Source organism: Postia placenta (assembly GCF_002117355.1).
Source record: "Postia placenta MAD-698-R-SB12 unplaced genomic scaffold POSPLAscaffold_15, whole genome shotgun sequence".
NCBI lineage: Eukaryota > Fungi > Basidiomycota > Agaricomycetes > Polyporales > Adustoporiaceae > Rhodonia > Rhodonia placenta.
The window spans coordinates 436877-464772 of record NW_020169846.1 but is presented as its reverse complement, the minus strand read 5'-3'; the positions used below and the strand labels follow the sequence as shown (position 1 = coordinate 464772).

At 51.9% G+C, this 27896-nt stretch overlaps 9 protein-coding genes and 1 non-coding gene across 10 annotated transcripts; 4 read left to right on the top strand and 6 right to left on the bottom strand.

The window, feature by feature from the left end:
* The first annotated feature begins 630 nt into the window (after positions 1 to 630).
* Positions 631 to 2611, top strand: POSPLADRAFT_1041375 (hypothetical protein). The gene is made up of 9 exons (XM_024477897.1): positions 631 to 737; positions 795 to 823; positions 882 to 931; positions 991 to 1049; positions 1381 to 1736; positions 1793 to 1912; positions 1970 to 2302; positions 2367 to 2450; positions 2503 to 2611. The coding sequence occupies exons 2-9, from the start codon at positions 815 to 817 to the stop codon at positions 2533 to 2535; spliced, it is 1044 nt and encodes a 347-aa protein (XP_024335012.1). The 5' UTR covers positions 631 to 737; positions 795 to 814; the 3' UTR covers positions 2536 to 2611.
* Positions 2577 to 6359, bottom strand: POSPLADRAFT_1185070 (hypothetical protein). The gene is made up of 16 exons (XM_024489125.1): positions 6121 to 6359; positions 5987 to 6068; positions 5803 to 5936; positions 5677 to 5758; positions 4920 to 5049; positions 4746 to 4863; positions 4551 to 4697; positions 4350 to 4496; positions 4196 to 4294; positions 4116 to 4146; positions 3764 to 4062; positions 3557 to 3694; positions 3194 to 3495; positions 3086 to 3140; positions 2894 to 3023; positions 2577 to 2828 (listed from the first exon to the last, which is right to left on the bottom strand). Exons 1-16 carry the CDS (start codon positions 6250 to 6252, stop codon positions 2671 to 2673), a joined length of 2184 nt encoding a protein of 727 aa, XP_024335011.1. The 5' UTR covers positions 6253 to 6359; the 3' UTR covers positions 2577 to 2670.
* A 573-nt stretch (positions 6360 to 6932) lies between these two features.
* POSPLADRAFT_1049459 (hypothetical protein) lies at positions 6933 to 12742 on the bottom strand (the record flags this gene model as incomplete). The annotated part of the gene is made up of 19 exons (XM_024479749.1): positions 6933 to 7227; positions 7251 to 8073; positions 8122 to 8670; positions 8722 to 9368; positions 9417 to 9527; positions 9580 to 9731; positions 9798 to 9953; positions 9994 to 10071; positions 10141 to 10142; positions 10204 to 10507; positions 10563 to 10802; positions 10853 to 11070; positions 11121 to 11208; positions 11258 to 11410; positions 11456 to 11698; positions 11754 to 12258; positions 12312 to 12432; positions 12481 to 12605; positions 12654 to 12742. The coding sequence occupies 19 exons, from the start codon at positions 12740 to 12742 to the stop codon at positions 6933 to 6935; spliced, it is 4899 nt and encodes a 1632-aa protein (XP_024335010.1).
* A 901-nt stretch (positions 12743 to 13643) lies between these two features.
* On the bottom strand, positions 13644 to 14911 carry POSPLADRAFT_1104831 (hypothetical protein; the record flags this gene model as incomplete). The annotated part of the gene is made up of 4 exons (XM_024483267.1): positions 13644 to 13907; positions 13959 to 14249; positions 14377 to 14679; positions 14714 to 14911. Coding segments are annotated over 4 exons (1056 nt in total), but the record flags the coding sequence as incomplete, so codon positions are not given.
* Positions 14912 to 15795: 884 nt separating this feature from the next.
* On the bottom strand, positions 15796 to 17289 carry POSPLADRAFT_1154127 (hypothetical protein; the record flags this gene model as incomplete). The annotated part of the gene is made up of 6 exons (XM_024486812.1): positions 15796 to 15873; positions 15923 to 16534; positions 16583 to 16881; positions 16955 to 17017; positions 17084 to 17158; positions 17226 to 17289. The coding sequence occupies 6 exons, from the start codon at positions 17287 to 17289 to the stop codon at positions 15796 to 15798; spliced, it is 1191 nt and encodes a 396-aa protein (XP_024335008.1).
* Positions 17290 to 17956: 667 nt separating this feature from the next.
* On the top strand, positions 17957 to 19987 carry POSPLADRAFT_1173626 (hypothetical protein; the record flags this gene model as incomplete). The annotated part of the gene is made up of 6 exons (XM_024488243.1): positions 17957 to 18273; positions 18982 to 19146; positions 19196 to 19238; positions 19299 to 19433; positions 19486 to 19585; positions 19659 to 19987. The coding sequence occupies 6 exons, from the start codon at positions 17957 to 17959 to the stop codon at positions 19883 to 19885; spliced, it is 987 nt and encodes a 328-aa protein (XP_024335007.1). The 3' UTR covers positions 19886 to 19987.
* A 72-nt stretch (positions 19988 to 20059) lies between these two features.
* Positions 20060 to 21785, bottom strand: POSPLADRAFT_1036326 (hypothetical protein; the record flags this gene model as incomplete). Its single annotated transcript, XM_024477145.1, has 11 exons — positions 20060 to 20381; positions 20432 to 20475; positions 20521 to 20561; positions 20715 to 20877; positions 20936 to 21055; positions 21106 to 21203; positions 21252 to 21310; positions 21360 to 21361; positions 21416 to 21579; positions 21634 to 21668; positions 21721 to 21785. The coding sequence occupies 11 exons, from the start codon at positions 21783 to 21785 to the stop codon at positions 20060 to 20062; spliced, it is 1113 nt and encodes a 370-aa protein (XP_024335006.1).
* A 930-nt stretch (positions 21786 to 22715) lies between these two features.
* On the top strand, positions 22716 to 23279 carry POSPLADRAFT_1154270 (hypothetical protein; the record flags this gene model as incomplete). Its single annotated transcript, XM_024486834.1, has 3 exons — positions 22716 to 22883; positions 22937 to 23071; positions 23127 to 23279. The coding sequence occupies 3 exons, from the start codon at positions 22716 to 22718 to the stop codon at positions 23277 to 23279; spliced, it is 456 nt and encodes a 151-aa protein (XP_024335005.1).
* Positions 23280 to 23875: 596 nt separating this feature from the next.
* On the bottom strand, positions 23876 to 23959 carry POSPLADRAFT_t137. Its single transcript has one exon. It is a non-coding gene; the product is annotated as a tRNA-Tyr (tRNA).
* Positions 23960 to 24101: 142 nt separating this feature from the next.
* POSPLADRAFT_1067539 (hypothetical protein) lies at positions 24102 to 27847 on the top strand. The gene is made up of 16 exons (XM_024482197.1): positions 24102 to 24182; positions 24524 to 24632; positions 24688 to 24797; positions 24851 to 25228; positions 25279 to 25368; positions 25418 to 25521; positions 25578 to 25829; positions 25891 to 25987; positions 26048 to 26186; positions 26241 to 26481; positions 26537 to 26708; positions 26768 to 27021; positions 27084 to 27188; positions 27242 to 27306; positions 27363 to 27461; positions 27513 to 27847. The coding sequence occupies exons 1-16, from the start codon at positions 24172 to 24174 to the stop codon at positions 27642 to 27644; spliced, it is 2358 nt and encodes a 785-aa protein (XP_024335004.1). The 5' UTR covers positions 24102 to 24171; the 3' UTR covers positions 27645 to 27847.
* The last annotated feature ends 49 nt before the right edge of the window (positions 27848 to 27896 follow it).

Sequence of the window (27896 nt, the reverse complement as noted above, 5' to 3'; positions counted from 1 at the left end):
AAACATGTTCTGACTATTTTAACTCATTGTTCAGTATGCAGGAGCGGCTGAGAGCTGCCAAAATGCGATCTGTCTCCGGCATCTAATAGCCGGTGCGTTTTAATGTGATTTGTACGGCACATGCGCCATTCGTAGCTCGAAAAGCCTTCTCAAATATGTACTATCATCGAATGTTAGCTACTGCCAGTGTAGCTCACGAGATAACGTCTTACTTTGTGAGGCCACATGGTACCAATGGCAACACCTCCTAATCCCTGGATGGCACCATCAATGCTGTAGGTCTTGCCGTCGATGTCCAGGAGCAGCTCATCGCGAGTCCGCGACATCACAGTGTAGTATAGTATGCCTCATTCTCACTTTTGCCCTGTACAAATCGAGCATTGAAAGGCTCCTGTCAGGAAGGCTGAGAGAGACGTACGTATTATACTCTTTGTATAGCATACCCAGCGTAGTACAAACTAGTGCAGACCCTTGAATATATTTGCTCTGGACAGCTAGGTTCCCTAAGTAGGCCGTGGGAACGAACGGTAATCCAATTTATGCAGAGGCCGGCGTTTTCTCGGCGAATGCCGTGTAACAACCCGAGAGATTCGGGGTTTGCTTGGAGTTTGCATGCAGCCACCTCGCACAACCTCGCAGTCTTTCCAACATATCATCCGTATTCCAAACGCGTCTTGAAGAATAATAGAACCCTATTGAATCTGCAGCTTGAGTGGACATGAGTAAGGTCGTATTTGGTGCGTTTCATTAGTAACCACCACCTAGGCTGTAGCTGCTGACACGGTGACGTGAAGTTGGCAATGTCCCGTATAACATGGGCGAAGTACGTTTGGTTTCTTCTAACCACGATGTAGGTCTCTGACAGATGCTTTGGCGTATAGGAGCAGCTTATCGACGTGTTCAAAACGGTCGGGCAAGTTGTTGGATTCAGGTGCCGTCTATGTTTTACTCGCTCGTGCTCAATTCCGACGGTACTCACCATCCGCACAGGCTTGTGTTTGACAGGGACACGGGGAAACCGAAAGGATATGGCTTCTGTGAATTCTCGGGTACAGCATTTTCTCTTTCAAGTATTGCAGCTTGTCGTTGTCTGACCTTAACTGTGGCAATCTCAACGTTCCCCGTGCGATCCAACTCTGTGCTTGTCCACATCGACTTAACGCTGCCGCTGCCCGCAAATCCTGGCGCGCCATCCATCAACTATGAACCTCCTTGAATGTCGGCCATTTGTATGCTGCAACTGCCCACAATGAATTATCTCGACTAAAACGCGATGCGTGCAATTTGTGCAATGCGTCTGCAAACCCATTCTGTCCACGAAATGACGTCAATCCCGCGTGTGTTGTCTGAATCGTGGCATATAACCGCTGTGCTATAAAGACCACGAGACCGCACTGTCCGCTGTACGGAACCTCAACGGCCAGGAGCTCGGTGGTCGTCCGCTCCGCATCGACCTCGCAGATTCGGACCCTTTCCTCGAGGGCAAGACCACCGTGCGCGGAGAGATCATTGATGGAGGCGAGACGCGTGCGCAGTGGCGCGAGAGGGAGCGTGAACGTGAACGTCACTTTGACCCCCGCGACACCCCCGTGCGGAACGCGGATCCGAACGGGTTCCTGCAGACGCTCCCCCCCGGCGTCCCCATACCTCTTGGTGCGACCGCGTTGGACACAATCAGTCAGGTACTCGCGACGTCAAACCCGACCCAGATCCTCGAGGTCCTCGCGCAGATGAAGGTGCGTGACGATGCGTTGAGCTATGCAGCAGATTTCTGACCTGGCGACCTCTTCAGGCTTTCGTGATCACACACCCTGATCAAGCTCGTGCTCTACTTGTTGCGCACCCACAGCTCGGGTACGCGCTCTTCCAGGCCCTTCTTCTGCACAAAATTGTCGACTCCGGCGTGCTGGACGTAAGTGCCGCGTCCATCCCTCCTGCACCGCACACGTCCTCATCGACCTCCTTCCAGCGCATGCTCGCAGCCACGAGCGCATCCATCCCGCGGCAGGCGCCGCTACAGCCAACCGTCCCTGCGCCCGCTCCGACGCCATACTCACAGGCGCCATTGCAGCACCCTCAACCAGCCTTCCCATCCCTCGGTGTCCCGCACGCACCCGTCCACCACGCGACGCCGCCGGTACCCCCGCAAGCTACCATGTATCAGCACCCTCCTCCAGCTACACACATGCCGCCGTCGATGCAACCCTCGCCATATTACCGTGCGCCACCACCTCCGCAGCCCCAGCCGGTACCACAAGCTGTTTCACAGCCTCCACAGCCCGCATTTGATCCCGCTCAGAGAGTATGTCGGTTCGCTGAACGAACAGCTCACGCGTGTCAGCATTACTGACGTTGGATGCTCATAGGATATGCTTATGCAAGTGCTCAGCCTGACAGAGGCACAGATCAATTCCTTGCCTCCGCCCGAACGTGATCAAATCCAGCAATTGGTGAGCGATTCCTCTGCTAAGTAGGACATGGCTCATCTGACCATTGCTATAGCGCAAACAATTTTTGGGCGGTATCACCGTCTAAACATAAAATCGCTACGGGTTCGTGGATGTTTGACATGTGCTCTGTACTATGGCTTTCTTTATTCTCTTTCTCGACATACATGCAGTAGCAACAAAAACATGCAGACAGAACTTAGTATGCGGTAGGTCGAGAGTATCATATAAATTGGTTCTTCAAGCTTCTGCTGCTCTTCAATGCAACGAGTTTCTGGACCACCTCTTCTAGCGGTATCATTTGGCCTTTGGCCTTTGTACCGACGTCGTCGCGGTTCCGGACGTTTACAGAGCGGCCATCGAGCTCTTCCTGCCCAACGACTATCATGTAGTAATTACATTGAGTTTCAGTAATGCGAGCATCCATCGTCAGGAAGCAGACGCACCAAGAATGAAGTTGTACTGCGCGATTTCGCCGTTACGGATCTTCTTGGGTAACGTGTTATCGCCGTTGTCAACGTCGGCGAAGAGCCCGAGGTCAGACAGTTTCTGTGCGACTTCGGCAGCATATTCTTTCTGTGAATGGAATGATGACGGTCAGCGTGGGTCTGAGGAGGTAAGGTGGCATTTGTACTGACGTATGGCACAGCCACAGGAACGACCAAGACTTGGCGAGGAGATAACCAGAATGGCCTTGTGATTGAGGGCTTAGCGACTTGTCAACATGCGCACACACAGATACGCACCATTTGCCCGCAAAATGCTCCGTGATAATGGCAATGAACCGCTCTAGACTGCCCAATATGGCACGATGGATGATCACGGGCCTTGAGGGTGGCTTGTCCGCGCTTGCGGTGTCGTCAGCGCTGCGGTACTTGAGGTTGAATCGCTCTGGAAGCTGGAAGTCGAGCTGGATGGTCGCGCATTGAAACGAGCGGCGCAGCGCGTCGCGGATCGTGATGTCGATCTTCGGGCCGTAGAAGGCGCCGTCGCCGGGATTGATCTCCCACTGGCCTGGATATTGCTGGTCCAGGGCTTTCTTCAGTTGCTGTGTGCGGGGAGACCTGACGTCAGTCACACGCGCGCTCTGTGTGGATGGGGAGACACACGTTCTCAGCCTCGTTCCACGTCTCGATCGTGCCCAAGTAGTTGTCAGGCCGCGTCGACAGCTCGAGACGGAAGTCGAATCCGAAGAGGCCATAGATGTGCTGCATGAAATCAAACAAATTGTAGATCTCTTCCTCGATCTACCACCCCGCACCGCGCATGCATCAGCTCAGAGCACGGAGAGCGGACACACAACGGCAAGCACACACCTGGGATGGCATGCAGAACACATGCGTGTCGTCTTGAACGAACCGGCGCACACGCGTCAGGCCCGTGAGCGCACCCGACGCCTCGTTACGGTGGATGATCCCGAACTCGGCCATGCGGATGGGGAGTTCTTTGTAACTGCGGTCGCGCGAGTCGAAGATCAGGCAGTGCCCCGGGCAGTTCATCGGCTTGAGCGCCCACGGCTCCTTCTCGATCGTCAGCGTGAACATGTCGTCCTTGTAGTTCTGCCAGTGGCCGGACGCCTCCCACAATTTGCTGTTGTACATATTCGGCGAAATGACTGGCAGGCGGTCAGCAAGGATAGACAGCCGATACAATAAATCCAAGCTGCACCTTCTTGGTAGCCGCGCTTGAAGTACTCGGACTACGACGAAATATTAGACTGGGAAGATAATGTGGCAAGTACGACGTACCCGCATCAGCTCGACCAGCGTGTTGTATACACGGGTGCCGTGCGGGAGGAAGAAGCAGCTCCCAGGGCTGAGGTCGTTGAAAAAGAACAATTCTTGTTCCTGCCGGCGACATCTTATCAGCTAACGGAAGGCAGTTCACGCTCATGATACATACCTTGCCGATCTTCCTGTGGTCGCGACGCGCCGCCTCCGCGAGGAATTCTTTGTACTCCGAAAGCTGCTTCTTGTCGGGAAACGAGATGCCGTAGATGCGCTGCAGCGAGTCGCCGTTCGGGTCACCCAGAAAGTACGACGCCGAATTCTGCGAGCGAGGAGTTGGGCTTCAACCTGTTTTTGTTTGCAATAGATTACGCACCTTCGTGACCATGAAGGCCTTGATCTTCCCGGTGTGAGGAATGTGGGGCCCGACGCACAGATCTATCATCGGCCCGCAGCGGTACACCGTGGTCGATGTGCCGTCCGGGATCTTCGTCTGGATGAGATGCGTCTTGTACTTGCTATACTGTGCACACATGAGCCCCCGCCAGTGCGCGTCTAGGACGACATCTACCTTGAACATCTCCAACAACTTCTCCTTCGAGACGACAAGACGCTCGAATCTCTGCTTCTCCTTGACCGCGAGGTCGGAGAGCTTCTCTAGCGCGGGATAATCCGAGTTCGTGACGACGCTAGCGCGTTACGTTCTTAATACACATAGAACCGATATAGAAACGGAGAAACATACCGCTCATCAATGGCCATTTCATAAAAGAAGCCGTCCTCTGTCGGAGGCCCAATGCAAAGATGGCAGCCATAGTGCCGTTCGGCCGCCTCGCCGAGGACGTGCGCCGAGGAGTGCCAGAAGACGCGCTTGCCTGAACAACCCAGTTATATCGTAAAGTAGAGCCATATATGCATTCAAAGTTGCCGCTCTTTTTTTGATCTCGCTGGAAGATGCAAGAAACAAGCAATCAAGAAAAGCGACCAGGGGATCACCTTGCCTCCTCGAACAGCGACAATGAGGCAACCTCCCATCGCAAGTTTCTGGCCTTATGTCATGTCGAACTTGCAAAATTTGCCAACATAATTGTCAGGCCAGCTCCTGGCGATCGAGAACGTTGCAGCTGATTCCATATCGTCAGACTCCCTCTTGATGTTTGTGTGCAAGCGGATGTTAATATCGAGTATGGAATCAGCGGTCAGGACCATGAACCCGACCTGGCTGGACCGGCAAAATATTGTCACGGCCACGATTTACCAGGCTTTACCTTTCCAGGACCCGCTGATTCCCGCTCGAGGTCCGCTTATGCATACATCAAGTTCAAGAGGTCTGATGATACGCAATCGGGTTATGGCTGCGTCACGCCTAGTCGTGTACCACCGTTGCTGTGCCCTCCAGCCACATCTGGACACTTCGAAGCAGCGAGAAGTTGCTGGGTTTCCAGCAACTTCTAAATTTGTGCAGCAACTTTGAGTGCACCTCATACACAACTGCAACTCACCTTCGGGGTGCTCAAAGTCGAGCAGTTCAAGAGAGCAGGAGTCCTCCAAAGGCCGCTCGAGATCCCAGACTGCGCCGTTGACCTGGAAAGAGTCAGACGCGAAGCGATGGTCATCATCCAACTGACCTTTGCGATTACAATGCGATCCGCGAGACCTTTTGAAATCTCCTTCGCAATATCCATGGGACTCGTCTCCCAGGTGATAGCCTTGCGTTTTGAGCCATCAGGCAGCGTGACTTCGATGTCTCGGCGCGGTTGCGCTACGCACGATGAGCCTTCTCTCGTGTGAAGTAACAGGAGCAATACTTACCCTTGACCCACTCGTCGTACTCGGCCCTGAGCTGATCAAACATTTTAATGCGGTGCTCGAAGAACTCCGGACGCGGTTGCAGCTGCATGGTAAGTTCAGCGTGCTAGGTCAATCGCAAGAGAGACATCGTGCACCTCCAGGGGAAAGCCTGATACATCAGCACCCTTGGCCTTCTTGTCTTTCGGTTTCTTGCCCTCATTGGCGTGTGGGCCCTGGAGCGCAGGCGGTTGCGCTGGTTGCGAGGACGATGCGACGGGCGTGGCCATCGTAGGTGACGAAGAGCAGATGTAGCGGTGGCGTCGGATGGGGCAGGATACGCGAGGACGGACTGATATACAAGAGCGCAGATGCTGAAATCGATTCAGCACTTTCAGCATGCAAGGAATTCGACGACCGAGTCACCAGGCGTGCAAGCGCCCGAACAGCAGCAGACTACAAAGATAAGATGGGATCACCGATTGATCCTTAAAATCATAACGGGGTGGATTTATCACGATGATGATGAGTAGATAATTGTCTCGGTATCAAGCCCTAGTGTTTCTGCATTAAGCTTCCATGCAAGATCACTCCGAGGGATGGAAATCTCAAGACTGTAACTCGCCAAGAGCTCAAGCTGGTTTATTTTCTACTGTTGTCGAATCCATCATGGCGATACTACTTTTGTGTCATTTAAGACTTCGCCTATACTTGGCGCACAGTAGTGGCATATGTAGCGACAGTACATCCCGAGTTCGCCAGTGATACAGACCTCTGCGAAAGACAATCCGATGCAGTATTTCCGAACGCACTCAAAGTTATACGGACTGTGTTCGTGACGAGTGGTAACGATTGAAGCGGTAAAATAGAGACCTAGCGAGGTGCCGTAAAGCACATTACCGCAGGAAAGTCAGGTTTAATACTAGCATAGACAATCAGCTATGTCAAGGATACAAATAACTTCCAACTATCACGACATGTCGAGCCCTTCTACCCTCCAAACTTTGATGACACCAGCCCGATCGCCGCTCGCAATACCGCCCCGGAACGGTGAGTCAATGCATGCAAGCGCGGTTATGGTATCTTGATGGCCCTTCAACAGGTTCTGCTGATTATGATTGATGAGGGACAATCGTTGTGGTGGTCTGTTATTAAGACCAGAGTTTGGGGGTGAAGTCCATGTTTCCACTTGTGCGATGGCAGAGCTTGCCGCGGGCTGAACAGCGCTGTGAAAAACAATATACGTGAGTAGAGGCTCGACAGCACTCGTGGATCGACCAACCTGTACGTCGGTCTCTCGCTTTCGTTCTCGAGGCCGCTCAGCACGCTAGAGCGCTCTGCCCGACCGAGGTCCCAGAACCGTATACGGCGATCCTCCGACCCGCTTAAGAGGAAGCCCCGTCCAGACGGCCGGCCGGACTTCGTGCCATCATTCTGCTGGTCAGCCATGGTCGATCGCATCGTTGTGTGGCCGCCGAATTCAGTTCCGACTACAATCGCGCGGATGTCCGGGCAAGGGGGAGTGGCTCCCTCAGGAGCGCCTGGCGCGCCAGGGTGCGCACGCCGAGTGGGGTCAGAGGCACTGCCGCCCTCCTGCCTAGAACGAACGAGAGCTGCGATGGCTGCGGCGGGACTTGTCTCTGCGTCGTCCACACTCGCAGCACTTAACTCCGCGACCTCTTGAGCGGGATTCGCGGCGATCCGGGTCACGAATGTCTCTACCAGCACAGACTTCTCAATGTCCCAGACCTCTAGCAGCCTTTGTGCCTCTTGCTCTTGATCAAGCTTCTTCGCCTCCAAGGCGACGATGATCCACTTGCCTTTGCCCTTCACTGGATGGACCACGCACTGGTAGATCCGTGCAGTTCTGTGTTTGCCTGCAGCGCCTACTTTCCAGCTCTTGATAAGGATGCCAAAGCGAATATCCCACAACGAGAGCACGCCAGTTGATGTGCCGCACGCGACCCACGCACGCCTGCGGTCGAGACATAGGCAGGTGATTGGTCCATGGTGGCGCGGATTCTCCATCCTTTGGAGTTGACGCATCGTGCGCAAGTCAATGATGGATATGACGCTATGAGTGGTTGCGTACACCAGGTTCGACGAGGTGTCTGCAATTTGGTTAGCACCGACTATATGGGCTTGATGCAATAGCATACCAGTCATATGATGCGCCATACTGGTGATGTACTCGCCAGACTGCTCGACGCGGTGTTCGCGGACTACCTGTAGCTTGCTGTACTTCGGCAAGCTGCCGCTCTGACTGACGTGTACGTGCACTCGCACAATATGCAGGCTGCCGTCGTCGGCCGCGCTCGCAAAACAGTGCACACCCTCCAGCATGCACACACATTTCACCCGCGCATGGTGTTGCCCGTATGTGTGCCGCGGTTTGCTCGTGACGTTACGCTCGAGGCGCGCAGTATCCCACACCTTGACCGTCTTGTCGTCAGACGCGGACACAAAGAACATGTGGTCTGGGGATACTGCTAGACCGGTGACCGCATCACCATGCGAGTTGAGGTGGGCGATGAGGGTGGTCTCGGGACGTCGGGAACCTGTGTCTCGAGTGATGAAGCTGTGTCTCGCTGCGTTTCTCCGTCTGACAGGGCCTTCATGTACACGAGGGCCGAAATCATTCTGCAGCTCACGACTGTTGTCATAGTATAGCTGTTCGAGCACGCTGCCGATTCCAGGTTCTTGGCCATCTGTTGAAAGGTTAAGTGGCATTTCCTTTGTAGTAGACGCAGACAACACACCATATGTAGAAATCGGTGCAAGCGATGGTGGGCGGAATCGTTGCTGCGCACGTACGGTACCTGCAGGCGAGTAAGGTGATGTCCGACCAGACGGTTCTGGTGAATCCGAACGGCTGTGACTATGGGCGTCGAGCAGTCCAGTCGCGTTGGTCCGGGAGGACCCAATAGCAGGTGCAGCCTTTTGCCCATCAACGCTGCCAATGCGCATGGGCCGTGAGGCAGACGGGTTGGTGATAGACACGATCGATTCTGTGGGGCTACCAGGTCGAGGGACAGCGCCAACCACATCCACAATGCTAGATGGAGGGAAGTTTGCGGGGTCTGGAAAAGGAGCTGTAGGACTGCGCAATTCCCTTGCACCCTGCACTGTCAGAGATGTTGTTGAACCGTTGATAATAGCGAGTCTCCGCCGCAAGTCCTCGAAAGGAGCACCGGTAGTGTGATCAATGCTGAAGGTTCTCCCCGAACGGGGCGTGCCTATGCCTGGAGATCTTACGGATAGATCCGAATGTGACCTTCGAGTCGACATTGAACGTGACGCCTTCAAGAAGACGGTCTGTGGGACTACACCGAGCTTCTGCAGCTCAATAGCGGTCGTCGACTTCAGAGAATTTGTCTCCATCTCGGCGCTAATCCGATTCGCAAAGCTAGGACGCTATGAGCGTTTGCCCAACGGGATGCAACATGAGATCTACCTCGAGATACTTCGTGCCAGCTTTAATATATAGTCACGCATTGCCATTAGCTTCGACTCTTCAGTGGGCGTCATACCCAGTTGCTGCAGCTTGGTCATTTGTGACTCATCTCTACACATGTACTGTCAGCAGCGGGCTAGTGGAAGTGAGTAGTTGGCCCAACTCTTCTGATCTACTACGATAGCTCGACTGCCGTACGGTCGCAAGACTATCCCTTGGAGATTCTGGCTTCGAGCTCCGATGGCTTCGCCAGAAGGATGACTTGTCGGACTTCATGGCCCATTGTACCGCGGCATCGAACACCTGCCTTGATAGCTACGGGTGTGCATTCATGTTAGAAATCGTTGTGTGTGCAATTCATGGAATATATTATGAACGCACCGGATGCTTCAACATCAACAAGAGGCTCCTTTCGTCGACATCACGGACGTCAGAACGCAGGAAATGTTTTAGCGAGGGATACAGGATACACCAGACGTCGCTTGGTGGTAAGTGCTTAGCAGCAGAGGCAATGAAAGCGGCAGCACCTAACAGATTCTACAGGTCTACATGGGCGCACATATTATCAATTTAAAACTTTACCTTCTCTTATCCAAATATCCGGATGATACAGGAAACCAAGGGTAGCACTCATAAGCTCCCATATTCGCATCTTCTGGAACAAACCGAGTTCACATAGGCTGGTCAATGAAGCCAAAACCTTAGCGACCACGGTCCCTTCCACGTCTATAATACCAGTGCGAGCGTGCATTAATCACTGATGGACTGCCTGCCTGAAAACACTTACCGGAAAGCGACTGAATCATAAGGGGAAGAATGTACTCCTCAAGGCTTCGTCCCCCAGCGCAAGCTGCAACATCAACTATACAGTCATAAAAGGCATACCGGAGGAGCCAATCGCGGTCGTTCAGGTATGTGATCATATGGCTCAGAAGAACGTCATTGGCATTCTGTCTTCCAAGGAATATGCAGAGAGATGATATGTTGTGGAGAACGGCCCGCTTGACAACACTTGATGGGTCGACTAATAGTGTTCCCAAGTGCTCCTGTATGCTGTTGTGCAATTCTTGCAAGCTAGCATCATATGAGACCTGTTCATTTCAAGGTCAGCCAGACATGGGTGAAACACGACGAGTCTCAACCGACTTCAAAGTGCGCCTCGTCATACTCTTGAGTGTCCGGTGCTAGCTTATACGAACCGTGGGCCTTCAGCGCCTGTCCCATCTCCAAGTACCGCACAGCGGTGTCTGCCAACGACACAATGCATTGTGCATACATACAACGGACAGCGACCTCTGGATCACGAACAAGGTGTCCGACGGCTGGGATGATGTATTCGGGGAATATGGCAGCGTTTGATGGAGTAATTACCGTGACGAGCATCAGCTAAGGCATGTATGAGTACCCACACGGCGTGTGAATAAGAAACGGCGCACGATTTGCATGAGAGTTCGAAGGGCTGAAGCACGAACGATGGCAGCATCATCGTGCAGGAGATCCACAATGTACGGGACCATGCGGTCGAGCTTGGCCTCATCTGTGAGGTAAGGTGACAGAGCCAAGAATACGTCCAAGCCTCGGATTTTAGAACTAGGTCTGCTGCAGTTGCGGATGTTCGCGCACACAAGTGCAAGGACAATCAAGGCGGGTCCGTCTGTGATATCCATAATGAGCGTTAGACTGCAGTTTCAAAAGGTTTATTACCTTCGGCAGCAGCTCGGCGTCCCGCAGACCAGGCGGTGCGTAGCTTGCTTTCACGATTTGGGATGTACAGCTCAACCGGAAGGACATCCTGCGTGTCCCATGGGTCACTTGACGCCGTAAAATCACACGAAATTTACCTGAAACGGTTTCGACGATTCCGCAGTCGGGGTGTACTCTACCTTGATATCCATCACCGTCTCTTCCACTGTCTCAGTAAGAAGGTACGGTTCCACACTTTCGAAATCAGCCCATATCTTGTTCATTCTGTGGTCCGAGTCGCTTGGCAGCGGCTCAGTGGAAACATCGCCATTGAGATTTCCAGTCGCGGAAGCCACGGTGGCGGTCCCCTTTATGGTTGAGCTAGGGGTGGTTGGTGATACAATATTGACGACATTGACTGGTGGGGCAGGCTGGGCTGCGAAAGGTGACGGGGTGGAAAGCTCATTGATCGATGAGACGTAGTTGTGGAAAAAGGAATAGAACGACTCTGGCAGGACGGTGCCGCGCGAGGTGTGCAGTAGGTTGTCAAAAGTAGGTCTGACTGACGGTTCGACGGCAATCATCTGCTTGATGAGATTCTGTACCATGCTCTTATCAGAAGTACTAATGGACTCACTGCAATCAAATGCTCACCCGCACACCCTCATCGTCAATGGCGTTCAGTTGTGCGTCGACACTGAACTCTCCTTCACGGTACTTAAACAACTGACTGAGAGTGAAAAGGGGAGCGCCCTCGAGAAAGAGCTCTGCAATCACGCAGCCAGCGCTAAAACAGTCCATAGCCTCGGTCACTCTGCCGTCTCGCCTGCCTTCGCCATCGTCCATGGCTAAACGTGACTTCTTTGCACTGATGTCTGGGTTATCCGCAGCGGTATAGAATCTCTCCGGAGCAATATAGCATGTACGTCTGCCAGACGTGTCGAAGAAAAACGAGAAGTCGGAGGGGTCGTCAAGGGGTAAATACGTGGGCTTATAGGAGGCAAAGTCAGACAGGTACACCCAGTTCCACGAGGTGACCAAGATGTTCTCCGATTTGATGTCTCCGTGAGAGACCTTCCGATTGCGTGCATCACGTAGAGCATTGAGCAACTGGAATGCGATCCATTTCTTGTCTATCGTACTGAGGAATGGGCGGGTACTGGCACATCCTTAACTCCAGGTCCTTGTGAGAGAGAAACATTGCGAGCGCACCTGATTCGATCGTACAGACTACTCGCAATCCATTGTCGCACGATATACCCAGCCTTGTCCGTTTCAACGAAGGTCTGATAACTGTACACATTTGCAATGTCCACCAAGGCCTCACGCTCAACTACACGCGCTCAGTATAATCCGTGAAATTGCAGTCGAGTGTGCGCACCTTTGAGCCTTCGGTGGTACTTCCGCATGCTCAGCCCAGGATCGGGCTTTACAAATATCTTGACTACGAGATACCCGCTCTTATGTCGGCACTTGACAGTCTTAAGAAATCGAGCAGATCCAAGACTAAGCTAGCGATGAGCTGAACTGGCCTGCGTACAGAATGACGCTTACCTTCTCTCGTAGACGATGTCACCGCCTAATTCGGCCACAAACGAGTCCAGTGCACCACTGGTGCGAATGAGAGACTGAGCATTGCCCATTGCCTAACCGATCCAGGCGGCGACGAGTAGGGCTAGTGCGCGACAATGATCTATTAGAATCCAGTGATGGCGGAGGTGCCCGATTGTCGCAGGTGGCAGCGTAGAGCCACCGTCGCGCGCGTCAGTGCGAGGAGTACGCGACAACCCACGTGACTTTATGCCGACTCTTTCCAACAAGTTAGCCCTCATCAAGCTGTCGTCCAAGATTGGACATCTAAAGTGCACGAGTCCGTCCCAGAGATTGATTATAAAATCTACAACGCTCACTGTACTTGTATAGCCAGAGCCTAAGAATCCATAACATGATTTTCCAATTGATGTCTCTATTAACATCCACCGTTACTCAAGGGTTACAGATACGCTGGACAGTCTAACACGCGCACCTATTATCTGCGCACATGCTCCTCATACCTGAGCAGCGAGTCACGTCGCCCGGTCCGCCTCGCGCCCCTCAACGCCGCTAACACAGAAATGTGTTGGAGACTGAGGTTTGAACAAGCTTACATGGTTAATTGCATCTTATCTGATTGAAATCATACGTATTCCCGTATGCGTAATATAGCTCGTAATGGAGTACAAACGCGCGAGGGTACAACTCGTATCATCGTGCGCGTCACTGTATCTCTATTACTATTACCCGCAATGCTGCTGCCAGGTCTATTTACCTCGTCCTACGTCATCATTATTGCGACAGGTTCGTGCAGGGAAACACCTGAAAACACGATGCTACTCACCAGATCTACAGAAGTTACTGAACGTGCGACGCTCGAGTATTTCTCCTATGCCTCATAAGGATCTCCAGACGCAATCCGAAGTAGTCAAAAATACCAATGTTTCGAACTGGCAAGGCAAGAATATCTCAATCATGATTGTCGTAGAGCAACACAATGCTAGGCGGTGCTCAGCCTTGTAGACCTGCTACGCGATCAATAGCCTTTGTAGTGATGTGAACAACCGCCAGACCGAACGCGTAGATCTCACTCATCGCCTTGATTATGGGATTGTCGTGACGGCGAAGCATTCCCCACGCCCTGTGAAGGAATGGAATGCGAGAACGAATGATCTGCCACTGTGCAAAAGCTTCGGCCGCAGTCGGTCTTAATGCAGGATTCTTTTGGGTCATCGACTTGATCAGCGGGAGGAGGAATTCCACGTTAGAGTATCTCTGCTGGAATATAAGGATGCATACTCGTGCAATAGCATGAGAGGAACTCACATCACGGAACTCGCGACGGAGCAGGTTGCCTGCCATGAATATGTCCGTCTTGAACGGATCACACGGGACTTGGTTACGACCCTCAGGCACATGGATGTCGCCGCCGAAGGCTGGTATCGCGAGCTTGGGTTCCACCTCCAGAGGAATATGAACGGCGATGCTAGAGTATGCGAAGTAGTACTTGATTTGCGCGCGTCTTCGAAACCAAGGGATTGGTGCCGCCTTCTGGTTCGAGCTAATGCGGAAGAATAGGTCGCGCGGGTAGCATGCGTTCACGTTCATCATAATGTGCTTGCGCGAGCACCCCCTGTTGCAAAGGTCAATTCATCATTGCACGTCGTGTCATATCACATACCTATGCGCGATCCCGCGTGCATGTAAGAAGACCATGCTCTGATGTCGATGAACTTCAATGAACAACCCAAGGAGGCATAGTGACACTTACTTGTAACACTTGGTCCGCTAGATCCACTAAATCATCCACAATTTCTGGTTGATCTGGGTCATCAAAGCAATGTAGATAAGGCATCACCATATACGATATGCTGGAATCCTCGTTGTCGATGAAGCTGTCCAAGATGGGAACACAAGGATTGGCTGGATCGTTGCGGAGGGGCTGTTCCCATAGTATGGTGGCGAGGCGCGATCCATCATCCCCAGTCCCGACCTTCTTGATGTATACTAGCTGCCCTGTAGCCATGATCCTGGCGTCAATGGAATCCTCCGACTGTTCGTTATATCCATAATCAGCGGACGTTACCAATTGGTGACAGCCGACGCACGAAGAGTTCCCTGGAATCATCGCACAATACAGGATGCTTATCCGTTCCCGTCCACGAAGGCACCCATCCAGGACAGAATCGGGGGCGTAACATGTAGCCACGAGTTTCCAAGAATTTTTGGCGATCTCTCCAATATAGCTCTATGCCGGAGAGCTCTGAGTATGATTTTTCCTTGGGTTTCGGTGGAAGGGGAGGGAGCCCCAGGTCTTCCGTTTGCGCGGCAGTGTTAGCGTCCATTTGCGTTGGCTACACGAAATGAAAGAAAGGTGCGGACTGTGAGTAGCGCGATATAATGAAGTCAGCGCGCGCTGTCGCTAGTCGATCTAACTCGAAAGGAACGTACCTAGCAGTGAAATAAAGGGGAGCGGGAGAGTGTACTTTCCTGCCCCTAACCAGTCTACCAGGTTAAATCCCTCTGCAGCATAATAAGGGGCATGTGAGCCTCATGTTCCCACTGCTCGGCACGCGAGTCGAGCAAGGGTCATCGCACGTGTTGCGAACACCTTGCTAGGGCTCGCGCCGATTAGACTTGCATAGAAGGTTTTAGACACGATTGACTGGAAGGGGAGGGAGACCTAGATCATCCGTTTGCTCTACAGTGCTATCGTCCATTTGCGTTGACTGGGGCAAAGTGGACATCCGCAGCACCTGGTATGTCGTATCTCCACAATTAGGTTGTGAGAACAAAAGTCTATAACAAGGACTCACAAGGAAGGGAGGAACTCAGACCGTTTGACGCTCGCCACCGAAAATTCCTATTGTCTTTCATCATTCTGCAGCGGAGCCTTCAGTGTTTCATCAGTGCCCCTATTATAATGCTGTCATCGGATATGATCCACGTCATCTTTTTCCACGTCAGCCTGGTTGTTGACAAGCAAGGACATAGCAGAAATATTGATGTATCAGCAGGATAAATGGTCATATTATTGTCAGGGGTCTAGGGGTCTGGAATACAGACACTCCTTTTGTTGAATTTGCGAATGACGATACACTCCACATAACTTGATTCTTTGTGTATGGCGCAAACGTACACTAGTCTTCCTCCGCCCTTCAAATTACGACGCCTTCTTCTCATTCTCCTTCAACAATTGATTCTGAATGATTAGCATCAACGCATATAGCGTCTCAACGCGCTACAAGCAACTGTCAGAATGTGAGTGCATCCAGCCGTACATTACTCACCGGCATCGAGACGCCTTTCGCCCTACCCATGCGTACAAGCTCCCCGACAATGACCTCCACCTCCGTCGGGCGCCCGTTTTCCACGTCCACGAGCGTGCTCGCACGGTGATTAGCGTCGGGACGCGCGTGTAGGCTCGCAGTGTTGGTAAGTGTCTTCACCACGATGTCCGGGTCAAGCCCTGGACCCTTGTCGGACGGCGGGAAAAGTGCCATGCCGAGCGTGTAGATTTCGGACATTGCATCGTGCAGAAGCGGGATTGTGTACGCGCCAATGGCTGGGGACGCGCAAGGGATGGATGCGGTCGCCACGGCTGATGGCGGGTGCGCTGGGGGCGGCGCAGCGGGGGCGGCAGCGGTCTGTGAGGCACCTGGCTCCATGTGTGGCGGGCGGAATATGGCAGTGAGCGGATAGCGCGAGAGTGCGGCGGTGATGCCGAGGCACGCGTTCCAGAAGTTCTTCGTGTACTTGACGCGTTGAATCTCGGGCACAATCGTCGTCTGGCTGCCGCCCGCGGCGAGTATGCGGTCAAAGTCTTCCAGCAGAGCTTGTTCCTCAGCAGTGTTGCTCGTAACAGTAGACGAAGGGCGGTATACCCCCATCGACACGCGGTCCTGTAGGCGATGTTGGTCAGGATAGAGCCTGTAAGGATGAACACTCACGAAATCGTTATGTTCTACTGTCGTGCTGTTCACCATCCCAGTGCCAATCCAGACAGCTGTACTTATAATCCTTGGCTCCTGCCCAAGGTTGAGCTTCTTGAGTGCATCGTACAAATCGACCTCTACATTCAGACCATTCTGCATCAACACGTAGGTCGGCTGCGGATGCTGGTCGGCGTATGGAGAGGACAGAAGCGGTGCGAGAAGTGTCGGTGTCCGCACAAGCTCGGGAATAGCCTTAGCCGTGACGATCACATATGAATACGGCCGGTCGAGGGCCCGGTCGACCGAGGGGAACACTGTGAACTTGTCAGTGAACTATCTTGCATGGTATAGGTGACAAGAAAAATCAGCATGAGTGATACGACACACATCTGTCAGGTCTCCAACCCTTGTGTTCGCCATACTTCTTGCTCTTTATGTGCAGACCATTGGCTTCCTCGGGAAATGATACCAGCTACAATAAATATAAGCGTTTATGATACAACAGACACGACATACATTTGACGGCGTCGTAGTTGCTCCTCGCTACGGCCGTCACGCAGGCCTGGCCGCTTCTCTTGAGAATGAGAGAGTCTACGAATGAACATGGGAATTTGAATAATGATGAACTATCATCAAATTCGTCGAAGGGCTGACTCACATATGGCGCCCACTGCGCCAAACCCGACGAGCAGCACGTCCTTCGATTGCGACGCCATGCTCATATTCCTCTTTGCTGCTCAAATGCCTCAGTTGGCCGCTGAAGAGTCCCAGTATTGGATGTCGGGTCACAAGTCAGATTGTCTGTAGTGCCGAGACGGGAAAGTCCCGGCCGAGCGACTCAGAGACACGGGAGCGCTGGAAGCTTACGCGATCGTCACTTCACTATGATGCTACAGTATTGTATACTGTACCTTGTCATGATAACCCTAGTCCCACTCAGCAGCCTACAATTAGAGTGCCCTTTCTGAGTAGTTGGAGGATGGCCGACCTGCGTCTGCTACAAGACGCGCCCTCCCGACAGTCACAATACAGCATTTCCATTTCAAGCGTGTAATCACTTGCCGACTGATGGCCGAGCTATGCCGGCTGTTGGCGGGACAATCTCGTCGGCCTTGCCACCTCTCTGAGGTGCTCTCTCTGCTCTTACCACGGCTCTCAACGTCGCTTGGGGAGGGTGGATTCCCTCGTTCTCGGACAACACATATAGCAAACAAGATTTGAGTGTCCGATGGATTGAACGTGATTTCTCAGAAGTAATATGTATAGCGATAAGAGGTCAGCTGTTGCAATCGTCACCCTCGGTCAACCGGTCAAGCTGCGAGTTTCCCGATCTTTTGTATACAATTGATCATATACACATCCCGCTGAATGCGAGCACCCTAGACAGCGATGGATCCCTCCCTCTACAAGCAGCGCACTACCACTCGTGGCTTGAAGTACAACTACTTCGCCGCACCCGGCGATGCGTTCAAACCGACACTGCTTTTCGTGCACGGTTTCCCCTCAACCTCCCATGACTGGCGTCTCCAGGTTGCCTTCTTCAAGAATGCGGGCTACCCCATCATCGTGCCGGATTTACTAGGCTATGGCAGCACAGACAAGCCGGCCGATTCTGCGTTGTACAGGTATAGCGCCATGTGCGCGGACATTGTCGAGATCCTGGACTTGGAGGGTGCTCGCGACGTGATCGCGATCGGGCACGACTGGTACGTCAAACTGCGCACATACAGATGTGCCCTCTACCTCGTGTGGCTGTCTCAGGAAGTCATCGTGATAGTGTAGGGTTTCGAGGTGTGATTCATTGATTTTGCGCACCCTTCAATAATGTCACTACCAAGGTCTCTCGGAGCGGGACGTATCATGTCTTGGTGACAAGTTGGCTCAAGGCGATTTGATGTCATGTTGATGTTCGCTTGGGACTCGTGCTGCACCTTAGTACCTCTACGGTGGCTTGACTCGTGCGCACGGGGGAATACCGCTTGGGTGTCGCAAGCTAGATCGATGTTCTCCTTGATGACAATATATCGAGCTCCTTTCTTCATTTCGTGTTCTCTAAGGCACCGGGAGACCTATATGTGCTGTAGAGGTCGTGCAGATCCAAACGGCGCTGTCTATGAGTTTTTCGACTGCGGTATTTGAGCGGCGCAGGTGATGAAGAAAGCCTTAAGCTAGTTTTGCACATGACGACTTCGGTCTCATGTGAGGACTACTGTCCTTGCTTGTGCGTAACAGCAGGCTTCTGATGACAGGCTTGTGACACAGGAAGGAATCTGCCGTCTTTCAGGATTTTCAAAGGCTCCTTTCTCAAATTTGTGTATTGCTTGATGAGTTTTGCGGAGATACCCATGTCGACGCCTGTTTTCTCCACGAGAGGCAATCAATCGCGTCTCAGCCGCTCATACGTATCATCACAGGGGTTCTATTCTAACGTCTCGCCTGGCCGTCTTTCACAAGGAGCGCTTCCTCGCGTTTGCGTTCCTAGCCGTTGGCTACTCGCCATCCGCCGCGGACTTCGACTACGAGAAGGGGCTCGCATTAACAAAGCAGGCCCTTGGCTACGAGACATTTGGATATTGGCGGTAGGTATTCTTCCCTTTGCGGCCGTGCTGTATTGATACGTCACGTCAGATTCTTCAGCGAGGATGGCACAGACCGCGTCATTAAGGACCATGTGAGCCGCATTGCAACGTTTCTGTATGTGTGGAGTCTGATCTTGTGCCGTAAACCGTAGTCCGAGTCGTTCCTTTCCATCGTCCACGCAGCCGACCCACAAATCTGGAAAACAGACTTCTGCCCTTCTGGCGCGTTGAAGACTTGGCTGACCGCGGACAAGAAGTGCGCGGTCGGCTCGTATCTGAACGACAAGGTCACGCCGTGGCCTGCTCTCGTTGCCCAAATTTGCTCACGCGGGGCAGCAGGACAAGGAAATTTTCAAGCAGAATATAGATCAGGGACTCGGCGGTGCGCTCAACTGGTACAGGATCATGCTTTTAGGCATCGCCGCCGAGGATAGCAAGAGTGCGTCCACGCTCCCCCAGCGTTAGCAGCTGCGCTTCGCTACCCACAAATGATGACATGTTCTTACTTCTAGACATCGCGGAGCCGCAGATGCTGATCGAACAGCCGGTCTTCTTCGGTGAGGCCAAACATGACGCCGTGGCCGTACCCCGGCTATACCTCCCGCAAATGCAGAAACTCTGCACTAATCTCACGGTGCGAGAGTATGATTGCGGGCATTGGGTTCATCTCGTACTTGCGGATGATGTGAACTCCGCATTGGCTGATTGGATCAGCGGAATGAAAAAGCCGAAGCTGTGAACTCCGCTCTGGGCAATTTCCCAATGGGAAGCAGGAGAACATGGTGGTATAATACTTGTGCTTAGATACATTCATTCAAGATCTAGCATTGTTGCTGAACGTATGATTCTTTTGGATTCGGCACAATGACTTCGGCTGTAGTGCAATATTGAATTGGTAGTGGCTACTGTTCTTCTATATGTTTGATTCGAGAAGCCCCTCCTCCGTCTCATCGGTGTCATCCTTTGCAACAGCGACATAACCCGTAGATAACGGTTGATCTTCTTCCCCTGCATCAGACAAGTCATCATATTCATCTTCCAAAGTTTCCCCAGAAACCGACATATACTCCAATGGTCCACCCATAGCATCTGAGATCCTAGATGCAAACCGGAGACTGATTGTCCGCCTGATTGATTGATCAAATGAAATATCTTGAATGGCCGTATCATCGCTAGTTGCAGCCGAAGCATGCTGCAGGTTAAGCATGAAATGTGTGGTGAGAAGCATTGGAAGCCTGCGATGCAATAAGAACTAGGAATGTCATTTGGTATGTGGAGCACGAACACTAGTACGAATGGCTCAATGGCCAATGATATGGTCTGTGATATCTGCAGTCAGTGGCATGAGCATAGACCAACCCAAAATTATCTGACCTGTGTGACTTCATTTGGATTTGTGTATGCCGATATGTTGGCTATAAGCGTTAAGGTGTGTATGAGCAGCATTACTCTACATTTTTGTCAGCAATCACAGTGAGAAGCCAAGGGGAAAAATCATACACAAAAAAGAAACTGCCTGAGCATATATACTGAGATTGATCGTGCTTCCAAAGTGTAATAAGACATACCATCTCTCAGAATGATATAAGCCAATGAATGCTTGATATTTGCATTGTATGCCATCTTGTAGACAGAGATGTTGTAATACCAGGTACCTCCTATAGCTAGAATGTCAGACAGTACAGCTGATACTCTTGTAATGATCTCTACTGCTCCTATGTCAGTGATGTACTATGTCTAGATATCATTATCTTACATCTGTAGGAAATTCAGTATAGGCATAACTCACCATAAGCAATTCATATCTTACATACTTAATCAATGTATCTTCTGACAAACGTGTATGCAATGAACAGATCACTGTGTCATGGAAAGTCGATGATGTTTCGGACGACATGAAATACAGATACTGAAAAACATGAGTTCACTCTGCTTAAAAGCTCAAATCCGGCAACATACAATGTTTGTAATTGCCGGAACAATCCCTAGTAGAAAGGTTGCTGCCGTGAGCGACTTATTGTGCAGGCTGATTGCAAACAGTCGTAGTGAATTGAACGCTGTATACCTGTGAGCCTGAGCCTGCTCATATAGTGGTGGACACTTACCAGTAGTCAATGTAACCCCGATCACCAAGAATGATAATCCCATAGCCTGATCGCAATTACTGCCGATTGTCACAACATCTCATCATCAGAGAGCTACCGTCAACATACCCCTGAACAAAGTCAGAATTCACAAAATCACTTCAAAGTATTGCATTGGTACCCACAATAGCACGCAGAATGGCATCATTGACAGGAATACTGCAAATGGTTTTCACAAGTAGTGTAATTTGATTGAGTGAGAGTATCCACGAGACCCCGGAGAACCCGCGTCTCTTGAGCACATGGAACATGTCGGGTATTATGAGCACCTGGTCATAAACGACCACAGCTGCAGAACAAATGTCAGTGATCATACATGTCAGATGATGACGTAGCCACGAACCGGTGGCTGCCAAAAGACAGCATTCGAGTATCATGCTGCAGAGGAATCTGTCAGCACGAGCTTGAGAAGTAGAGAATGCAATTTTACGAGGCTTGTATCGTCGTTGCTACCTCATTTTCGATTGCAGCAGGAGAGTCCATAATGACGGGCATTGCAATCGCGAGGCTCGACAAACCAGTATAAGACTATCGTCTTACTTATGCGCAGTCATCGTGCACTAGAGGTCGATCATGGAAACTGTGAAACGCAAGCCAACGGGCATGTCGGTCACAAGACGCAGCGAGTGTACGGCAAGATTGGGGGGCGATGAGCACAGCCACAAGGGATGATACCACCGTGATCTGCGAGCTGCGACAGTGTATCAAAATGATGAGCGACAGAAGAAAGCGACATATATATGCGAGCTGTACCTGACGATTGACGTGAGCACGACACGCATGGGGCGTAGTAAATGGAAGTTGTTTGTTGAACACATTACCGTGCAGGCGGTGACGCATCTGCACTGCGCGTGGCGCACACCGCCAGAACAGGAGCGTAAGGGGCTGCTTACTCAAAAGTTGTCTCACAGACTGTGGTACAGGCATTGTCGCTCACTGTGGATAGGAAAGATATCATTGGGACACGGCAAGTTTGCCTCTCCTCGCGCACATGATCAGTTAAGTATACCAGAGCAGAATGATAGTGTCTGTAGAACTTCGTATAAGGGCATCTGCGTACGTGCAACATCCTGACGGTAGTAGGGAGGAAGTTGGCAAGTATCATGTAGCGTAAGACGTTTGATTGGACGGGTTAGGTGGTGATCACGAGACTTACGCGTGACGTCACGGACCAGGCACGACGCGAGGGGGCTGGCAAAGGCTCCTCCTGTCTTTGGACTCCAGTCTCCAACTTAACCGTTAGCCTCCGATGACGCTGCACAGGGGAAGGACCCTTGCGCACCATAAAGGCCTCCCCATGTCAGCCGCCACCAATATTGCCCCAACTCTGCCTTTCTCCCTCTTCCCTAACGACCTTCACGACCTCTCACTCTGAGCTGAGCTCACGCCGTCTTTACTACACATCTACACTCGCTGATAGTCATCATGGGTATATTCAGCTCTAAATCCAAGAAAGGCACCATGTCCGACAATCCCGAAACGCGCCAGGTCGAGAAGATGATCGCGAGCGAGACCAAGGCCGACCAGAAGAACGTCGATCACGCGCTGAGGGACTTGAAGAAAGCCGACAAGATGCACGATAAGAGCATCAAGGTGCGCTGTCATATCATTGATTCCAGAGCCTACGCCACCGACCGGGAATGCAGTCGGCAGACAAGGCGCAGCATGCGCTCGACAAGGCGGTCAAGAAGGAGCACAAGACCGCCCAAGCAGTCAATAAGGCCGAGCACCAGCATGAGACCGCCATCGCCAACCAGCACAACGCTTCGAAGACTGTCGAGGTACGCTGGCTTACTCTCTCGTGTTCGCCTGCATCGACCTTTCGCTGTTCCCTAGCTCCAGCGCCAGCATGAGTCGGTCCTCGAGCAGGATCTCCAGAAGCGCCGCAACGAGTTCGAGGAGCTCCAGCAGCGCAAGGCCGCCAATGACGTGGGTATCATTCTCTCGCCGTTTTCGCGAGGGTTGACATGCTCCTTAGGCGACGCGTGAGTCTAAGCTCGCCCAAATCCACGAGCAGGCAGCGGAGCACGCTCGCAGCGCAACCTTCGACGCGAGCCACGGCCCCGCCACTGGTGCGAATACGGGTGCGGGGGACTCTGTGGACGCGGACGCCTCGGGCGTCGGCATGCGTAATGCGTAATCTGGATGGCGATAGTTTTCCATGAGATGCTGTATCCTTTGCCACGGGTGTACTGGCTCCTCTGTATACCACATCAAACCTGCTCAGTCCTATCACTAGCTTAGTATCAAGCTTATCCCCAAACCTCTATACGCCGTCTCTGGAAGGTCTTGGGGACTTCATATGAGGGCGGCACTCATGCTAGGTGCGGGAAGATCGTAGTCTCCTGAGAGCAGAGTAGAGAATTCCTTCAACTTGGGCCGGCTCCGGATATCTAGGAAGATCGTATCACAGATCGCATCACCTACGTCATAAGTATCACGTGCATTCTGACTCCTCACCCCTGGCACCTGACCTCAATCGGAGTTTGGATTTGAAGATGGTCTGCACGTGATATGTGGCGTCAGAGGGCACATGATGTAGCCGTGAGTGTCCCTGCACGTGACGGTTCCAGGGAAAAAATACATCCTTCGAGCCGGGATCGAACCAGCGACCTCAAGATGACGCATCCAATTACAGTCTCGCGCTCTTCCAACTGAGCTATCGAAGGTATACAAGTATGCACATCACTCATATTAAGCACAACATGATGTCAAAGTCACGAGGACGGGAATCCCAACGCGCCGTCACGTGCCCGTTCGACGCGTCCAATATAGCGGAACGCCGGATAGATTCATCTTGAACTTGTACCTACCACTCTGGCCACTCTGCTTTGTGAATTGTTGAAACCAAGCCTATTTACCTGGATAGAACGTAGACGACATGGAGGCCATGTAAGTTCCAACGACGTTTGTATCGTCAACACGCGCCTGGTTTCATGCCGCGTCGGTGGCGGACAGAAGAATCGCCTTAGGCGTGTCTTCATGCTATCGGTCGACATTATGTCTGATGGATGCGTGCGGTCGCCCTCTCTGATATGTATGAGTTTTGGATGCTGCTAATCAAGGATGATGCTTGCGCACGATGAGAACGAGGGTCATGCACGAAGTGTGGATGTCCTGATGTTGAGTGGCCCAACAAGATTTACTTCCTCGACCTTGCATGATTAGTCAATTTCTGGTTATGTTCTGGCTGAAAGAGAAGACAGCTAAACATGACCTATATTGTCCTGCAGGCGAAGGAAGCTCATGGAGAATGCTGGCACGAGCATGTACCCGGACGTTTCGCGCGTGCGAGAGGCACCCGGAACGACGTCTCAAGCTCAGAACCCTATATCTGTTGTGGTCAGTGATACAGCAATTCGTATATACGGTGTATTGATTAGCACTCGCCTAATAGTCCATAAACTCTGACGCCTCCGACTCCGACATGCCAGTGAAGATGAAGCCACGGAACCAGAATCCGATCATTGTACTATCAGATTCAGAGGATGACGAAGTGCAGATTGTGTGCGTTTCATCCCAGATGATCTCGATTGCACTATGAACCAATTGTTATCCAGCTCGCAGCCGCTACGTCCCCAATCATCGAATGCACCGCCCCCTGCTCTTCTGAAAGCAGCTCGGCCGGTGCATATACCTTCCAACAAGGACCTGGAGCCTCTGCGCACTTCAGACCGCGATTATGAGACCTTTGATCTCCCTGCTGCTGACAATATGTACGACCCCATGCTTACGCCCGCTGATGCTGAAAAGGCGCTGCAAGATCTCGTCACGGGGGCTTACGGCCACGATGAAGTTGATGTGTCGCTCGAAGATGCTATTGTTGAAGGCTTCCGTCCTGGAATCAAGCTCCTGCCACACCAGATCGTGGGCAGGAAGTGGATGGCCGAGCGAGAGACAGGGAAGAAGACGGGTGGTCTCCTGGCGGACGACATGGGGTAAGTCTATGGTATGCCCAATAGGACACACGTTTTTGACACGCACAAAGGCTCGGAAAGACCATCCAGACCATTACAAGGATCGTGGATGGCCGTGCGACCAAGAGGGACAAGAAAGACGGATGGTCTCCCTCTACTCTGTGAGAACAGAATCGTTTGATTGGAGGAACCTGGCTGACTGGAGGCAAGCGTTGTGTGTCCCGTTGCCGTCGTGTCGCAGTGGGCGAGTGAGATCATGAAGATGGCGATCGGTCTCACAGTCATTGAACATCACGGTCAAACCCGTACTAGCAGTACGTTGCGCACGAAACTGAAATCAAACCCGCTGCTCAGACATCTCTGCATGTAGACCCATCGGATCTCGAGCGCGCTCATGTCGTGATCACGTCGTACTCAACCATCGCGTCCGAATATGGCACGTATAGCCCGGCAACAGACGAGAGCAAGCCCAAAAAGAAGTCGAAGCAGTCTCAGTCCCAAGTCTCAGATGATTCCGACGATGACAGCGTCGGCAAAGTGCTCAAGACTACGACGCGCAAGGCGTCTGGGAAGAAGCCAAAAGACGCATTGTTTCGTGTTAAATGGTATCGCATAGTGCTAGGCAAGTCTTCGAATATCGTGAAGCCCAGAAATCACCCTGTTGAAGGGGATACTCTCCACAGACGAGGCGCATAACATCAAGAACAGAACGACAAAGGCTGCTCTAGCATGCTGTGCTCTTGAAAGCAAGTACCGCTGGTGCTTGACCGGTACCCCGATGTGAGTACTTTAGAGAAGATATTATGTATCAGGTGCCTTGACGGGGACTATTGCATGCAGGCAAAACAACGTCGAAGAGCTATTCTCTTTATTCAAATTTCTCCGCATCCGGCCACTTAACGATTGGCCCACCTTTAATGCGCAGATCGCCTTGCCCGTGAAGAGCAACAAAACAACGAGGGCAATGAAACGTCTTCAGGTCAGCAGACCTATTCTCACAACTCGATTGATCTGATGATGCCTTGATGTGCAGGTGGTCCTGGGCGCCGTCATGCTTCGGCGAACCAAAGAAACAGTGGTCAATGGCAAACCTATTCTGCAGCTGCCCGATCGGAGCGTGGGGATGGTGGAATGCCACTTCGATGCGCAGGAGCGTGCCTTCTACGAGACTGTCAACACCCGAGTCCAGGACAGCTTGGACAAGTTGGAGAAACAAGGTGGTGTTGCCAAGAACTATACCTCGATGCTCGTGTTGCTTCTACGGCTGCGTCAGGGTTAGTGAAGTTTGTGATTGCACGTGATTTACTGTCTCAATGGTCTTGGCCATAGCCTGCAATCACCCAACCCTTGTGTCCGAGGACTACAGGAAGGACAAGGACGCGGTTGAGCCCAAGGCTACACAAAGTCGAGAGGATGGAGACGAAGACGCAGATGCGCTTGCAGACGCTCTCGCCGGCATGGGCATTTCTGGGACAACGTCTTGCCAATTGTGCCAGATGAGGTGTGCTATCCTTGCTCTTTTGAGTTTTCGGCACTAATCATGACTCTCGTTGTGGCTAGGTTTCCCGTCGGTGATATCAATGGGGATGGAAACTGCAATGCTTGTGCCAGTCTTATGACGAAGGCACGAAGACGGTCGACCGATTCGGATCTTCCTCCTGATTCCAGCAAGACGCGTAAGATTTTGGAGCTACTTCATGACATCGACAAGCAGTCCGGAGGGCAGGAGAAGACTATTATATTCTCCCAATTTACGTCTATGCTCGACCTGCTCGAGCCTTTCCTCCTGGCAGAAGGGATCAAATTCGTTCGATGTGAGTGCAGTACACATCGGCTTGATGTATTGCGCACCCTAGCTCCTAACGCTCTGCTATAGACGATGGCAGTATGAACAAGCTGCAGAGAGACCAGGCCCTCGAGAAGATCCGAGAAAGTCGCAAGACCCGTGTAATCCTCATTTCGTTTAAAGCGGGATCTACTGGTCGGTTTTCTCGTGACATGTAAGATTACAGACTGATGGACACCATCATGCAGGGTTGAATCTCACATGTTGCAACAACGTGATCCTGGTAGACTTGTGGTGGAATCCAGCACTTGAGGTAACCAAGCCTGCGTTACAGTAGTGTTGGTGATACTCATCAAATGTTGCTTGCAGGATCAAGCATTTGACCGAGCTCACCGATTCGGTCAAACTCGTAATGTTCGAATCCACAAGCTGTTTGTACCGAATACAGTCGAGGACAAGATACTAGAGGTTTGATGGCCTCACGCTTTTTTCAAATCTCTATGCTTACCGCTACGACAGCTTCAGGACAAGAAGCGAGAGCTAGCCAAGGCAGCGCTTTCGGGTGACAGAATGAAGAATATGCGACTCGGCGCCGATGAACTCGTTGCTCTCTTCCGACATGGAGGAAATGACGAGGATGACGACGATTGATTATGAGCATACACCGGCTGCTTATGCTATGTTGTCTCATCTCGTTTTGCTTTCCTCCTGCTTTCGACAATATCGCGCAAAGGCTATCCTGCGCAACTCGTCAGATCTATCTCAGCATATACTTGTGGCCAGACTGAGGAAGCGCAGAATAGTAAAACACGCCAACACATTGCTACATTTTAATACACATTGCTACTACGCACACGAGCAGCTAGTGGCATGAATAGCGGCCTCACGATACTTGATACAAGT